A 14,655-nucleotide genomic window follows, 5' to 3' on the forward strand; every position below is an offset into this window, starting at 1 on the left:
TACCGGTATTGCTTTCATTTTTCCTGTCTATTTCTGCAGATCTCCCAGAACGCATTAATGATGCCGACTTCCTAAAGCGCTCAGCTATCTTCCTAGTCTTTATAAGTCTGGCTGCGGAATTTAATAATTTGACAACACCTATAGTAAATAGAAAGTGTCAGAATCAGAGGAATTTGTGTCCCCGGACTAGAACTCCGGGTTGGAGCTGGTGTCACAATGAAGTGTAGGAAACTGGGATAGTCTTATGATATTAATACGCATGAGAGGGTCACTGAAGAGGAGGGGGCTTAGATTCTGTGAGCTGGGTACCAGACTGGGACTGGTAATACCGCATGCCAGACTGGAATTGGGTTTGCGGGATGCTGGGCTGGGACCGGCTAAGTTGGTTTGCCAGGCTAGAACTTGTATTGCTGGTAACTGGGCTGGAACCAGTATGGAAGACAGTTGAACTGTAAACAGGATTGTTGTATTCAGTAATTCTGCAGGAATGACCAGAGTGGATCACTGAGCCAACTAGGCTGGAACTTGTATTGCTGGATTCGGTAGTACTGCCGGTCATATTAAACTGATTACTGAACTGACCAAGCTGGCACTGGTATTGCTGGGAGCAGTAGTGCTGCAGAACTTGCCAGAGCTGGTGACTGAATTAACAGACTGGAACTGCTGAGAGCAGTAGTGCTGCAGAACAGGTCAGAGCTGGAAACAGACGTCAGTATAGCAGAAGCAAGGGACTGATCTGAGCGAGCAGGAGCCAAGACACGCCGGAGTATAGGGACGTTGCACTGGCAACTGGCCAGCGCTCCAGGAAGTACTTTTATAGGGACTGCTGAGTTGTGATTGGAGGCTGGAGTCATGAGACCTGAACTAGGCTCACAATTGCCTGAGATGCAGTCAGGTGACATTTCCCAAGATGGCAGCACCCAGTAACCGAAGCCGACGGGAGAAGACTGAGAGTGGACGCCGAGTCCACGTGCAACATCTCTGCAGGAAGGCAGCAGACCCCCTGGAACCCCCTGAAGCCGAATGCGGACGAGCGGTGTGGAAAATGCTAGAGAGTTGGGCGTCAGGACCTGACAGAAAGTAGGTGTAGGGCTAACACAGGGAATCGCGGATGAGTGAGGTCACCATCCTCACACTAATGAAACATTTAAAGTGCATCACTCTAACCCCTATAGTAATGGACCTGAATACATACATAACACTGCTTTAATCGTTGAAAATATTTGCGATTGAGCGTTGGGTCTTCGCTACGAGTGATTGTTCCATCAACTGGGGGGAAAAAATACATATTGCGCTCTGCAATGTTGACTTTGTTTATAAAGTTGCAAAAATAATGGAAGAATTGCTGCACTTGAGTCCGTCTCGTGCATAGAGAAACACACGGCATATTCTTATCCTGATGCTGTTATCTTGTTGCTAAGTTACTGTTGCCACGATGCCATGTCCTCAGCTTTTTACTAGAAAAAGAATGAATGCTACCCGTGGAATAATCAAGCGATTATCTCAGTATGAAGTTCAAACAGCTTTTAAAATGACACACGCAGTACAGAAAAAGAAAGCGCTTTTACCGTTATGACTCCCTTCCCTGCTGGCTTCCCATTTCCTAAAACTAAAGGTCGTGTTATCTTCTTGCTGGAAACAATCTAAAAAATAAAAGGGAAGATGACAAACATTACTTGCCAGGCTTATACAAGACGAATATACAAGGATCTTAGCGTGCAAATATCATTGCGATACATGTCACACATAGGGGGTAATTCCAAGTTGATCGCAGCAGGATTTTTTTTAGCAATTGGGCAAAACCATGTGCACTGCAGGGGAGGCAGATATAACATGTGCAGAAAGAGTTAGATTTGGGTGGGTTATTTTATTTCTGTGCAGGGTAAATACTGGCTCCTTTATTTTTACACTGCAAATTAGATTGCAGATTGAACACACCCCACCTAAATCTAACTCTCTCTGCACATGTTATATCTGCCTCCCCTGCAGTGCACATGGTTTTGCCCAATTGCTAACAAAAATCCTGCTGCGATCAACTTGGAATTACCCCCATAGTACATTCACTGCTTAATGGAATGTGCCTGCGAGTACCTACCACGCACCCAGGCAACACAATGGTTTAGCGGAATGGGCTTTGTTACAAAAAATGGTGCAGCTTTTGAGTCTTACTAGAAAAAAAAGGCGCTTACAAGTAACAAATAAAATACCTATTATCTTGTCACGTGCAAAAAAAAAAATGTGGATTATTTTTATTCTATTTTGTAGGTCATATGTGAAATGTTTTTGCTTCAACAATAAATAATAATAATATAAAAAAATAAAATAATCATCACGTTTCTCTGAAGATTTTACAATATCAATATATAAAATATCTGCTTTATTTCAGATTCATTTGCAGGCCTTGGGGTGCAGAAGGCCCGTGCAGGGCCACACCACCCGTATTCCTGCCTGGGTGCACAGGGCTGCGCATCACTTACTGGCAGATAGCGCCTCAGCATCTATGACGTCATTTTATTTCCCTGCCAGGCAGAGCAGCGTAATGATTCTGTGTGTATCAAACAGGTTGCAAAACAATCTATGCAGTCTGTGTACTAAAGAGCAGCACTCCTCAATTCTTACTGTATTCTCCTCAATTAAATCAGCATAAAAGGCAAATGCTATAATATTCCCAAGTGTGTGTGGTTTTTCCCCTGGTACTGTTTGTTTTGCATGTTTTTATATAGTATTGTTTGAGTATCTTTGTCATTTTTTTACCGTAGGGCACTCTGGACACTTGGGGGTAATTCAGAGTTGATCGCAGCAGCAAATTTGTTAGCAGTTGGGCAAAACCATGAGCACTGCAGGGGGTGGGGGGGGGGGGGGGGCAGATGTAACATGTGCAGAGAGTTAGATTTGGGTGGGTTATTTTGTTTCTGTGCAGGGTAAATACTGGCTGCTTTATTTTGACACTGCAATTTAGATTTCAGTTTGAACACACCCCACCCAAATCTAACTCTCTCTGCACATGTTACATCTGCCCCCCCCCCTGCAATGCACATGGTTTTGCCCAACTGCTAACAAATTTGCTGCAGCGATCAATTCTGAATCAGGCCCTTACATGCTACAGCTACTGCTGCTGTATAATAATAATAATAATAATAATAATTATAGTCACAATATTCAAACATTTGTGGCCAAATCGGGAAGAACCAGCCACCTGGCACTTGGGCCAAATGTGTAGCTCCTAAGGAAGGGGTATTACATACGCGGATCTTCAGCTGCTGTGGAACTAAACATCCCAGCATCCTCTACAACAGTTATGCTATCAGGGTAGTCTAAAACGGTGAAAGGGAATGCTGGGATATGTAGTTCCACAGCAGCTAGGGGGGTGCATGTTGAATGCACCTGTCCTAAGGCATGCATTGCTGATTGTGGGAGTTACTTCGGTGTGCTAGCAAAGCAAAAAAGCAAGCAAATGGGAAATACCATGCTGCAGTGCAGGTGGGACAGATGTAACATGTGCAGAGAGAGTTAGATTTGGATGGGTGATATTGTTTCTGTGCAGGGTAAATACTGGCTGCTTTATTTTTACACTGCAATTTAGATTTCAGTTTGAACACACCCCACCCAAATCTAACTAGGACGATATAGAGACGATTTATCGTATTGTAACAACAAATTGACTACAAATCGTCAGGCCTGATGCTCTCCAGACAGGGCACATTGTTTGAAAGAGAAGACTCTCCTCTTTCAAGACAGAGTGCCCCCCCCCCCCCCCCCCATGTGTTTGCAGCCAGTATGCCCTTCGCACATCTACGGAAAACAATTTTTTTCTGTAGCGCTGGGCGACATGTCTGGTGACCAGAAGACAATAGCTGCTAAAAGGGGCACATCATTTAAAAGAGGAATCTCCCCTTTTTCATATACGAGTGATCCCACATCTACAGAAGTAATTATGGGTGTGACAGGGTGCATAGTGCCCTTCTATCCATACACACAATGCATCGATTTCCTGTTGTGCAGGGCGATACTGTCTGGTGATCAGCTACTAGTGGGCCACATATTAGAAAGTAGGGACTCCCCAATTACACATATAGGTGCCCACTCAGCTGCATCTGTCATTATGGGGATGATAGGGAAAGTGGTGCCCCCCCCCCCCCCCCCCTTGCTATTCAGAAAACGTACATTTTCTGTAGCGTGAGGTAATATTGCCATTTACTAACATGTGTAAGAAGGACGCCTACATTATTTGGTGTCAGATTGGTGGGAAATATTCCTCCGTGCCTGGATTACATTGTTTTTCTGTAGTACAGGGCGTTAATGTCTGATTAGTGTGATCACCAGATATTAACCTTTACGTGGAGACTCCCATCTTCCGAACAAGGGTACCCCCATCTTCGTGGGGGAGATAGAGGGGCTTAAAAGTCCGTCCCCACCCTCCACACCATTTTAATTCTTTTAACAAGGACCAGTGCTGCCGACATGTATGCACGAACTGACGGCATTTACCGATTCCCTGCGGCTGCTGCAGCGCGTCCCCACCACTCACCTGGGCAGTGGGAACATATTCATTGATTGACATATCAGATTGTCATATCAGCAGCTTAGTGTGCCTCTTACACAGGCCTCCGCTGAGTCTGATAATGCCACCGTCATGGCTGTGTTCAAATGAAGGTCTTTTACACGGGATGCATTCAGCATCATGGCGGTCATGTGACCGTCACCGGAATCCCGACACCATACAGGGGAACGGCGCAGAATCATGGTCAGCCGGGATGCCGAAAGGTGAGTTTCGGGGGTTCGGGATCAGTATTGGGGCCGGGGGGGGGGGGGGGGTTGGGGAGTGTCTGGTCAGGCACTGGAGGAGGGGGGGTGTTAGCCCACCCCCTGATGGGTTAGCCGTAGCTGAAACCCCAAGTGGGGTAGCTATAGCTGTCATCCCCCGAGGGTTGGGGTAGGGAACAATAGGGGAAGGGGAGGGGGGTGGTTTGGAAATACTTACCCCCTCCAATGTCGGGATCTTCTGTGGTGGGATGCCACGGTTGGTCATGTGACCGCCGGCATCTCAACCTCCAGGATTTCATATGTGTTCCTTTTACACAGCCAAAGAGCTCTTAGAGAGGCATAATGTTAAATATAGCATTGCTCCCTTACAAAGGTGCCATCTTGCAGCATAAAAAGAGTGTAGCTGAAAGATGTAACAGAAGAATACGGCTTTTACAAGCTACAAACGTCCGTTGCACTCAGGTCTAGCACACGGTGAAGCTGGCATTGGGGGTCATTCCGAGTTGTTCGCTCGCAAGCTGCTTTTAGCAGCTTTGCACACGCTAAGCCGCCGCCTACTGGGAGTGAATCTTAGCTTATTAAAATTGCGAACGAAAGATTCGCAATATTGCCATAAGATATCTCTGTGCAGTTTCTGAGTAGCTTGAGACTTACTCGGCATCTGCGATCAGTTCAGTGCTTGTCGTTCCTGGTTTGACGTCACAAACACACCCAGCGTTCGCCCAGACACTCCTCCGTTTCTCCAGCCACTCCCGCGTTTTTCCCAGAAACGGTAGCGTTTTTTCACACACACCCATAAAACGGCCAGTTTCCGCCCAGAAACACCCACTTCCTGTCAATCACATTACGATCACCAGAACGAGGAAAAAACCGTGAGTAAAATTCCTAACTACATAGCAAATTTACTTGGCGCAGTCGCAGTGCGAACATTGCGCATGCGCACTAAGTGGAAAATCGCTGCGATGCGAAGAAATTTACTGAGCGAACAACTCGGAATGACCCCCATTGTGTGGACATCTTTATGCCAGTGACAACTCACCGATCCCAGCGTGCAGTGAAATTCCCCCAGGAAGTCGTGTTCATGTAACTGTGTGCTGGACTTGTCCTGGTCAAAGATGGCAAACTTTAACTTCTGCACTTCTTCAAAGTGGTAATTGGTTGTAAACTTCTTGGAAAATACAGGGTTCAGGTTATTAACATTTGTTTCGGTTCTGTCAATCTGGAAGTGAAGACAAAAATAAAAAAAAATAAAGAGAGTGAGAAATTAGGTTCATTTTTTTCTCTCACAGACAAATTCACACTGAGTAGTTGTCCCAAACTCCTACGCCATGCAGACAGGAAGCAATTTTACCGAAGATCATTACTCGGCCATATGGAATTACTGACATACTGTAATAGCGCTACGGAAATTCTTGGTTCCTACAGAAAGAGGAGCTGAAATTGTCCCGATCCTGAAAATGAAACGTTCACTATTCCCAATTACAATTAGCATAATGTACATTAAATATATATGTATGTATATCGATGTTTTAGTGTATTGTATATACTGTATTTTCCTTGTGGTGCTCACAACATGACGGTAGGGCTGTGCGGCGCATTGCGCCGTGTGTACACAGCAAAACAAGCACCGTACCCCGGGTGTGTGCAGTCCACGCTCCGGAGCTCCTTTCCAGTCAAACGTGACTTTGGGCGGGATCTCGTGACAGCAGACATCACACATATCCAATCACACAGGCCTACTGACAATCACACAGGCCTGCTGGCAATCACACAGGCCTGCTGGCAATCACACAGGCCTGCTGACAATTACACAGGCCTACTGACAATCACACAGGCCTGCTGACAATTACACAGGCCTACTGACAATCACACAGGCCTACTGACAATCACACAGGCCTACTGACAATCACACAGGCTTACTGACAATCACACAGGCCTACTGACAATCACACAGGCCTACTGACAATTACACATGCCTGCTGATTATCACACAGGCCTACTGACAATCACACAGGCCTACTGACAATCACACAGGCCTACTGACAATCACACAGGCCTACTGACAATTACACATGCCTGCTGATTATCACACAGGCCTACTGACAATCACACAGGCCTACTGACAATCACACAGGCCTACTGACAATCACACAGGCCTACTGACAATTACACAGGCTTGCTGACAATTACACAGGCCTACTGACAATTACACAGGCCTACTGACAATCACACAGGCCTACTGACAATCACACAGGCCTACTGACAAACACACAGGCCTACTGACAAACACACAGGCCTACTGACAAACACACAGGCCTACTGACAATCACACAGGCCTACTGACAATCACACAGGCCTGCTGATTATCACACAGGCCTACTGACAATCACACAGGCCTACTGACAATCACACAGGCCTACTGACAATCACACAGGCCTACTGACAATCACACAGGCCTACTGACAATCACACAGGCCTGCTGACAATCACACAGGCCTACTGACAATCACACAGGCCTGCTGACAATCACACAGGCCTACTGACAATCACACAGGCCTACTGACAATCACACAGGCCTACTGACAAACACACAGGCCTACTGACAATCAAAACACACAGGCCTACTGACAATCACACAGGCCTACTGACAATCACACAGGCCTGCTGACAATCACACAGGCCTGCTGACAAATCACACAGGCCTACTGACAATTACACAGGCCTGCTGACAATCACACAGGCCTGCTGACAATCACACAGGCCTGCTGCCTACTGACAATCACACAGGCCTACTGACAATCACACAGGCCTACTGACAATTACACAGGCCTGCTGACAATCACACAGGCCTGCTGACAATCACACAGGCCTGCTGACAAATCACACAGGCCTACTGACAATTACACAGGCCTGCTGACAATCACACAGGCCTGCTGACAATCACACAGGCCTACTGATAACACTGTGTATTAAATATTTCAAAAAGAGCCGTAATACATTGGGAGGAGTGGGGGGGGGGGGACTTTTTCCCATATATTCCACACTTTGGCCTTAATTCAGACTTGAACGCAAGTCAGCCGTAACTGCATCCACGTTGAGTAGAAGTTACAAATGCACATATTTGACCCTATGCAAAACTCTACGCATTACTGCAGCCGGACTGCTCCTATCTGTACGTTTGGTCTCCTGGCTGTCCTCATAGGCGATGCGTGTTTGTAGAAACCCTATCCTAATCTGTCGGAAAACATGCCAACTGATGCGTTTGCAAAACTGCACACATGCCCCCCTTTGTCAGGCTACGTGAAAATGCCCCATTACCACCCACTCACGCCCCTTCAACCACAACTGAGTTACGCCCGCAAATGCCGCATAATCAACCTGCGTGTTTAAATACTCCATATTCTACAATGACGGCGCGCAGTAATCTCCAGTTTACTGACGAAACTGAAGTAAAAGTTGTGGCATTTCTTATTAGCAGTCCATTTACTATTGCGTTAAGGCTATTTTCTGCGTCCGACAACTTTGGAGAACATACCCCAATATACCTCAATTCCTGCCATGATCCAAGATGATATCAGTAGCTTACCACAGCTGTGTTACTCACTGGCATTTATCTTTAATAATCTAATGTCCACTTGACCAGCACAAGTAATATAACATCTAATTGGATGCTATAACAGTATTATGCCTTTTGTAGTTGGTATTTTAGGAGTCACGGAGTACAGGAAAATGGTTCTCTGCAACACGGCATCATGCAATGATGGCGCGCAGTAATCTCCAGTTTACTGACGAAACTGAAGTAAAAGTTGTGGCATTTCTTATTAGCAGTCCATTTACTATTGCGTTAAGGCTATTTTCTGCGTCCGACAACTTTGGAGAACATACCCCAATATACCTCAATTCCTGCCATGATCCAAGATGATATCAGTAGCTTACCACAGCTGTGTTACTCACTGGCATTTATCTTTAATAATCTAATGTCCACTTGACCAGCACAAGTAATATAACATCTAATTGGATGCTATAACAGTATTATGCCTTTTGTAGTTGGTATTTTAGGAGTCACGGAGTACAGGAAAATGGTTCTCTGCAACACGGCATCATGCAATGATGTAGACCAGACACTGTCAGACTTTCCAAGCGTCTGCTTGATAACAAAAAATAAATATGAATTCATTTATGAATGTCAGCGAACATACATCCATGAACAAAGGCGGAGAACCCCTGATTTCCATCTTCACATGTATACTTGCCCATGTCTGCAAACAGTATGCAAATAAACTGCTGTGTACTGCAGGTGTATACACAATAGGCTGTATAACGAGTGTTCTAGGACAGTCATTACTGATCTACAGCGGCTACGGAAGGTGGACCTGTCTCTCCCTTAAATGGACTGAAATGGCAGACAGGGCTAACGCGGGATGACTCATATGTGAATGGAACATTTTCCAAACTGTCCGGAAGTGTTACTAAGCTATTTTCCTGTTGGAAATAATAAGAATTTACTCACCGGTAATTCTATTTCTCGTAATCCGTAGTGGATGCTGGGGACTCCGTAAGGACCATGGGGAATAGACGGGCTCCGCAGGAGACTGGGCACTCTAAAAGAAAGATTAGGTACTATCTGGTGTGCACTGGCTCCTCCCTCTATGCCCCTCCTCCAGACCTCAGTTAGGGAAACTGTGCCCGGAAGAGCTGACACAATAAGGAAAGGATTTGGAATCCCAGGTAAGACTCATACCAGCCACACCAAATCACACCGTACAACTCGTGATACTATACCCAGTTAACAGTATGAATAACAACTGAGCCTCACGAACAGATGGCTCATAACAATAACCCTTTAGTTAGGCAATAACTATATACAAGTATTGCAGACAATCCGCACTTGGGATGGGCGCCCAGCATCCACTACGGACTACGAGAAATAGAATTACCGGTGAGTAAATTCTTATTTTCTCTGACGTCCTAGTGGATGCTGGGAACTCCGTAAGGACCATGGGGATTATACCAAAGCTCCCAAACGGGCGGGAGAGTGCGGATGACTCTGCAGCACCGAATGAGCAAACTCAAGGTCCTCCTCAGCCAGGGTATCAAACTTGTAGAATTTTGCAAACGTGTTTGATACCGACCAAGTAGCAGCTCGGCAAAGTTGTAAAGCCGAGACCCCTCGGGCAGCCGCCCAAGAAGAGCCCCCTTCCTCGTGGAATGGGCTTTGACTGATTTAGGATGCGGCAGTCCAGCCGCAGAATGTGCAAGTTGAAACGTGGAGCAGATCCAGCGAGCAATAGTCTGCTTAGAAGCAGGAGCACCCAGCTTGTTGGGTGCATGCAGGATAAACAGCGAGTCAGTCTCTCCGACTCTAGCCGTCCTGGAAACATAGATTTTCAGGGCCCGGACTACGTCCAGCAACTTGGAGGCCTCCAAGTCTCGAGTAGCCGCATGCACCACAATAGGTTGGTTCAAATGAAACGCTGATACCACCTTAGGGAGGAATTGGGGACGAGTCCCCAATTCTGCTCTGTCCATATGGAAAATCAGATAGGGGCTTTTACAGGACAAAGCCGCCAATTCTGACACCCGCCTAGCCGAAGCCAAGGCCAAAAGCATGACCACTTTCCACGTTAGATATTTTAATTCCACGGTCTGAAGTGGCTCAAACCAATGTGATTTTAGGAAATCCAACACAACGTTGAGATCCCAAGGTGCCACCGGGGGCACAAAAGGGGGCTGAATGTGCAGCACTCCCTTAACAAACGTCTGAACTTCAGGCAGTGAAGCCAGTTCTTTTTGAAAGAAAATAGACAGGGCCGAAATCTGGACTTTAATGGAACCCAATTTTAGGCCCATAGTCACTCCTGACTGTAGGAAGTGCAGAAAACGACCCAGCTGAAATTCTTCTGTGGGGGCCTTCATAGCCTCACACCAAGCAACTTATTTTCACCATATGCGGTGATAATGCTTTGCTGTCACATCCTTCCTAGCTTTTATCAGCGTAGGAATGACTTCAACCGGAATGCCCTTTTTCATCAGGATCCAGCGCTCAACCGCCATGCCGTCAAACGCAGCCGCGGTAAGTCTCGGAACAGACAGGGCCCCTGCTGTAGCAGGTCCTGTCTGAGAGGCAGAGGGCAAGGGTCCACTGAGATCATTTCTTGCAGTTCCGGGTACCAAGTCCTTCTTGGCCAATCCGGAACGATGAGTATAGTTCTCACTCCTCTCTTTCTTATTATCCTCAGCACCTTTGATATGAGAGGAAGACTATATGGAAACGGGGCCTGGACTGCACACCCTGGCTTATTATAATGGGATGTGCTACCTTGCTGGGACTAAGTACAGTAGTACTACAACATAGGAACAAAGGGTGCAGGTGCACCATACACCATGAGAGGAAGAGGAAGGAACACATAAACCGACCGGTACACCCACGGTGTCACTAGAGCGTCCACAGCTATCGCCTGAGGGTCTCTTGACCTGGCGCAATATCTTTCTAGCTTTTTGTTTAGGCGAGACGCCATCATGTCCACCTGTGGCCTTTCCCAACGGTTTACAATCAGTTGGAAGACTTCTGGATGAAGTCCCCACTCTCCCGGGTGGAGGTCGTGCCTGCTGAGGAAGTCTGCTTCCCAGTTGTCCACTCCCGGAATGAACACTGCTGACAGTGCTATCACGTGATTTTCCGCCCATCGGAGAATCCTTGTGGCTTCTGCCATCGCCATCCTGCTTCTTGTGCCGCCCTGTCGATTTACATGGGCGACCGCTGTGATGTTGTCTGACTGAATCAGCACCGGCTGGTTGTGAAGCAGGGGTCTTGTGTAGGGAAGCCTCCTTACTCGACCATTGTCCCTGGAAGTTTCTTCCCTGAGTGACTGCCCCCCAACCTCGGAGGCTTGCATCCGTGGTCACCAGGACCCAGTCCTGTATGCCGAATCTGCAACCCTCTAGAAGATGAGCACTCTGCAGCCACCACAGCAGAGACACCCTGGCCCTCGGGGACAGGGTGATCAGCCGATGCATCTGAAGATGCGATCCGGACCACTTGTCTAACAGATCCCACTGAAAGATCCTTGCATGGAACCTGCCAAATGGAATTGCCTCGTAAGAAGCTGCCATCTTTCCCAGGACTCGCGTGCAGTGATGCACCGACACCTGTTTTGGTTTCAGGAGTTCTCTGACCAGAGATGACAACTCCTTGGCCTTCTCCTCCGGGAGAACACCTTCTTCTGTTCTGTGTCCAGAACCATACCCAGGAACAGCAGACGCGTCGTAGGAACCAGCTGCGACTTTGGAATATTCAGAATCCAGCCGTGCTGTTGAAGCACTTCCTGAGATAGTGCTACTCCGACCAACAACTGCTCCCTGGACCTCGCCTTTATAAGGAGATCGTCCAAGTATGGGATAATCATAACTCCCTTCTTTCGAAGGAGTATCATCAGTTCGGCCATTACCTTGGTAAATACCCTCGGTGCCGTGGACAGACCAAACGGCAACGTCTGGAATTGGTAATGGCAGTCTTGTACCACAAAACGGAGGTACACCTGGTGAGGAGGGTAAATGGGGACATGCAGGTACGCATCCTTGATGTCCAGTGATACCATGTAATCCCCTTCTTCCAGGCTTGCAATAACCGCCCTGAGCGATTCCATTTTGAACTTGAACCTTCTTATATAAGTGTTCAAGGATTTTAAATTTAGAATGGGTCTCACCGAACCGTCTGGTTTCGGTACCACAAACATTGTGGAATAGTAACCCCGTCCCTGTTGAAGGAGGGGAACTTTTATTATCACCTGCTGGAGGAACAGCTTGTGAATTGCCGCCAGCACGACCTCCCTGTCCGGGGGAGTATCTGGCAAGGCTGATTTGAGGTAACGGCGAGGGGGAGACGTCTCGAATTCCAGCTTGTATCCCTGAGATACCACTTGTAGAACCCAGGGATCCACCCGTGAGCGAACCCACCGGTCGCTGAAGTTCCGGAGACGGGCCCCCACCGCACCTGGCTCCACCAGTGGAGCCCCAGCGTCATGCGGTGGATTTAGTGGAAGCAGGGGAGGATTTCTGTTCTTGGGAACTGGCTGTATGGTGCAGCTTTTTCCCTCTACCCCTGCCTCTGGGCAGAAAGGACGCGCCTTTAACCCGCTTGCCTTTCTGGGGTCGAAAGGACTGTACCTGAAAATACGGTGCTTTCTTTGGCTGTGAGGGAACTTGGGGTAAAAATGTCGACTTCCCAGCTGTCGCTGTGGAAACGAGGTCCGAGAGACCATCCCCAAACAATTCCTCACCCTTGTAAGGCAAAACTTCCATGTTCCTTTTAGAATCTGCATCCCCTGTCCACTGCCGAGTCCATAAACCCCTCCTGGCAGAAATGGACATTGCACTTATTTTAGATGCCAGCCGGCAAATATCCCTCTGTGCATCTCTCATGTATAAGACTACGTCTTTAATGTGCTCTATGGTTAGCAATATAGTGTCCCTGTCAAGGGAATCAATATTATCAGACAGGGAATCAGACCACGCTGCTGCAGCACTGCACACCCATGCTGAAGCAATAGCAGGTCTTAGTATAGTACCTGAGTGTGTATACACAGACTTCAGGATAGCCTCCTGCTTTCTATCCGCAGGCTCCTTTAAGGTGGCCGTGTCCTAAGACGGTAGTGCCACCTTTTTTGACAAGCGTGTGACCGCTTTATCCACCCTCGGGGATGTCTCCCAAGGTACCCTGTCCTCTGGCGGGAAAGGGTACGCCATTAGTAACTTTTTAGAAATCACTAATTTTTTATCAGGGGAAGCCCACGCTTCTTCACACACTTCATTTAACTCATCTGAAGGGGGAAAAACCACTGGTTGCTTTTTCTCCCCAAACATAATACCCTTTTTAGTGGTACCTGGGTTAATGTCAGAAATGTGCAACACATTTTTCATTGCCGTAATCATGCAACGGATAGCCTTAGTGGAATGTACATTTGTCTCGTCGTCGTCGTCGACACTGGAGTCAGACTCCGTGTCGACATCTGTGTCTGCCATCTGAGGGAGCGGGCGTTTTTGAGCCCCTGATGGCCTTAGAGACGCCTGGGCAGGCACAGGCTGAGAAGCCGGCTGTCCCACAGCTGTTATGCCATCAAACCTTTTATGTAAGGAGTTGACACTGTCGGTTAATACCTTCCACATATCCATCCACACTGGTGTCGACCCCGCAGGGGGTGACATCACATTTATCGGCATCTGCTCCGCTTCCACATAAGCCTCCTCATCAAACATGTCGACACAGCCGTACCGACACACCGCACACACACAGGGAATGCTCTGACTGAGGACAGGACCCCACAAAGTCCTTTGGGGAGACAGAGAGAGAGTATGCCAGCACACACCACAGCGCTATATAATTAGGGATTTACACTATTACAGAAAGTGATTTTTCCCTATAGCTGCTTAACATGTATAGTTTGCGCCTAAATTTTGTGCCCCCCCTCTCTTTTTAACCCTTTGAGCCTGGAAACTGCAGGGGAGAGCCTGGGGAGCTGTCTTCCAGCGGAACTGTGAAGAGAAAATGGCGCCAGTGTGCTGAGGGAGATAGCTCCGCCCCTTTCTCGGCGGGCTTATCCCGCTCTTTTATTAATATTATGGCAGGGGATTTTTACACATATATAGTTTATTAGACTATATTATGTGTTTTTTTGCCATGTTAAGGTACTCTAATTGCAGCCCAGGGCGCGCCCCCCCCCCCCCCCCCCCCCCCAGCGCCCTGCACCCATCAGTGACCGGAGTATGTGGTGTGCATGGGGAGCAATGGCGCACAGCTGCAGTGCTGTGCGCTACCTTAATGAAGACCAGAGTCTTCAGCCGCCGATTTTCTCCTCGGAATCTTCCGTCTTCTGGCTCTGCAAGGGGGACGGC

General features: G+C 47.6%; 1 protein-coding gene across 2 annotated transcripts in view; it reads right to left on the reverse strand.

Moving 5' to 3' along the window:
- The window catches only part of CPNE2 (copine 2), a 201,941-nt gene that overhangs the window by 30,317 nt on the left and 156,969 nt on the right, over nucleotides 1–14,655 (reverse strand). For both annotated transcript variants that reach the window (XM_063945763.1, XM_063945764.1), the window contains exons 3-4: nucleotides 5,804–5,983; nucleotides 1,569–1,643 (exon numbers count right to left, since the gene is read on the reverse strand). In XM_063945763.1, the coding sequence (XP_063801833.1) occupies nucleotides 1,569–1,643; nucleotides 5,804–5,983 (255 nt within the window). The remainder of the gene's footprint in view (nucleotides 1–1,568; nucleotides 1,644–5,803; nucleotides 5,984–14,655) is intronic.

This window comes from Pseudophryne corroboree, chromosome 11 (assembly GCF_028390025.1).
Source record: "Pseudophryne corroboree isolate aPseCor3 chromosome 11, aPseCor3.hap2, whole genome shotgun sequence".
Taxonomy (NCBI): domain Eukaryota; kingdom Metazoa; phylum Chordata; class Amphibia; order Anura; family Myobatrachidae; genus Pseudophryne; species Pseudophryne corroboree.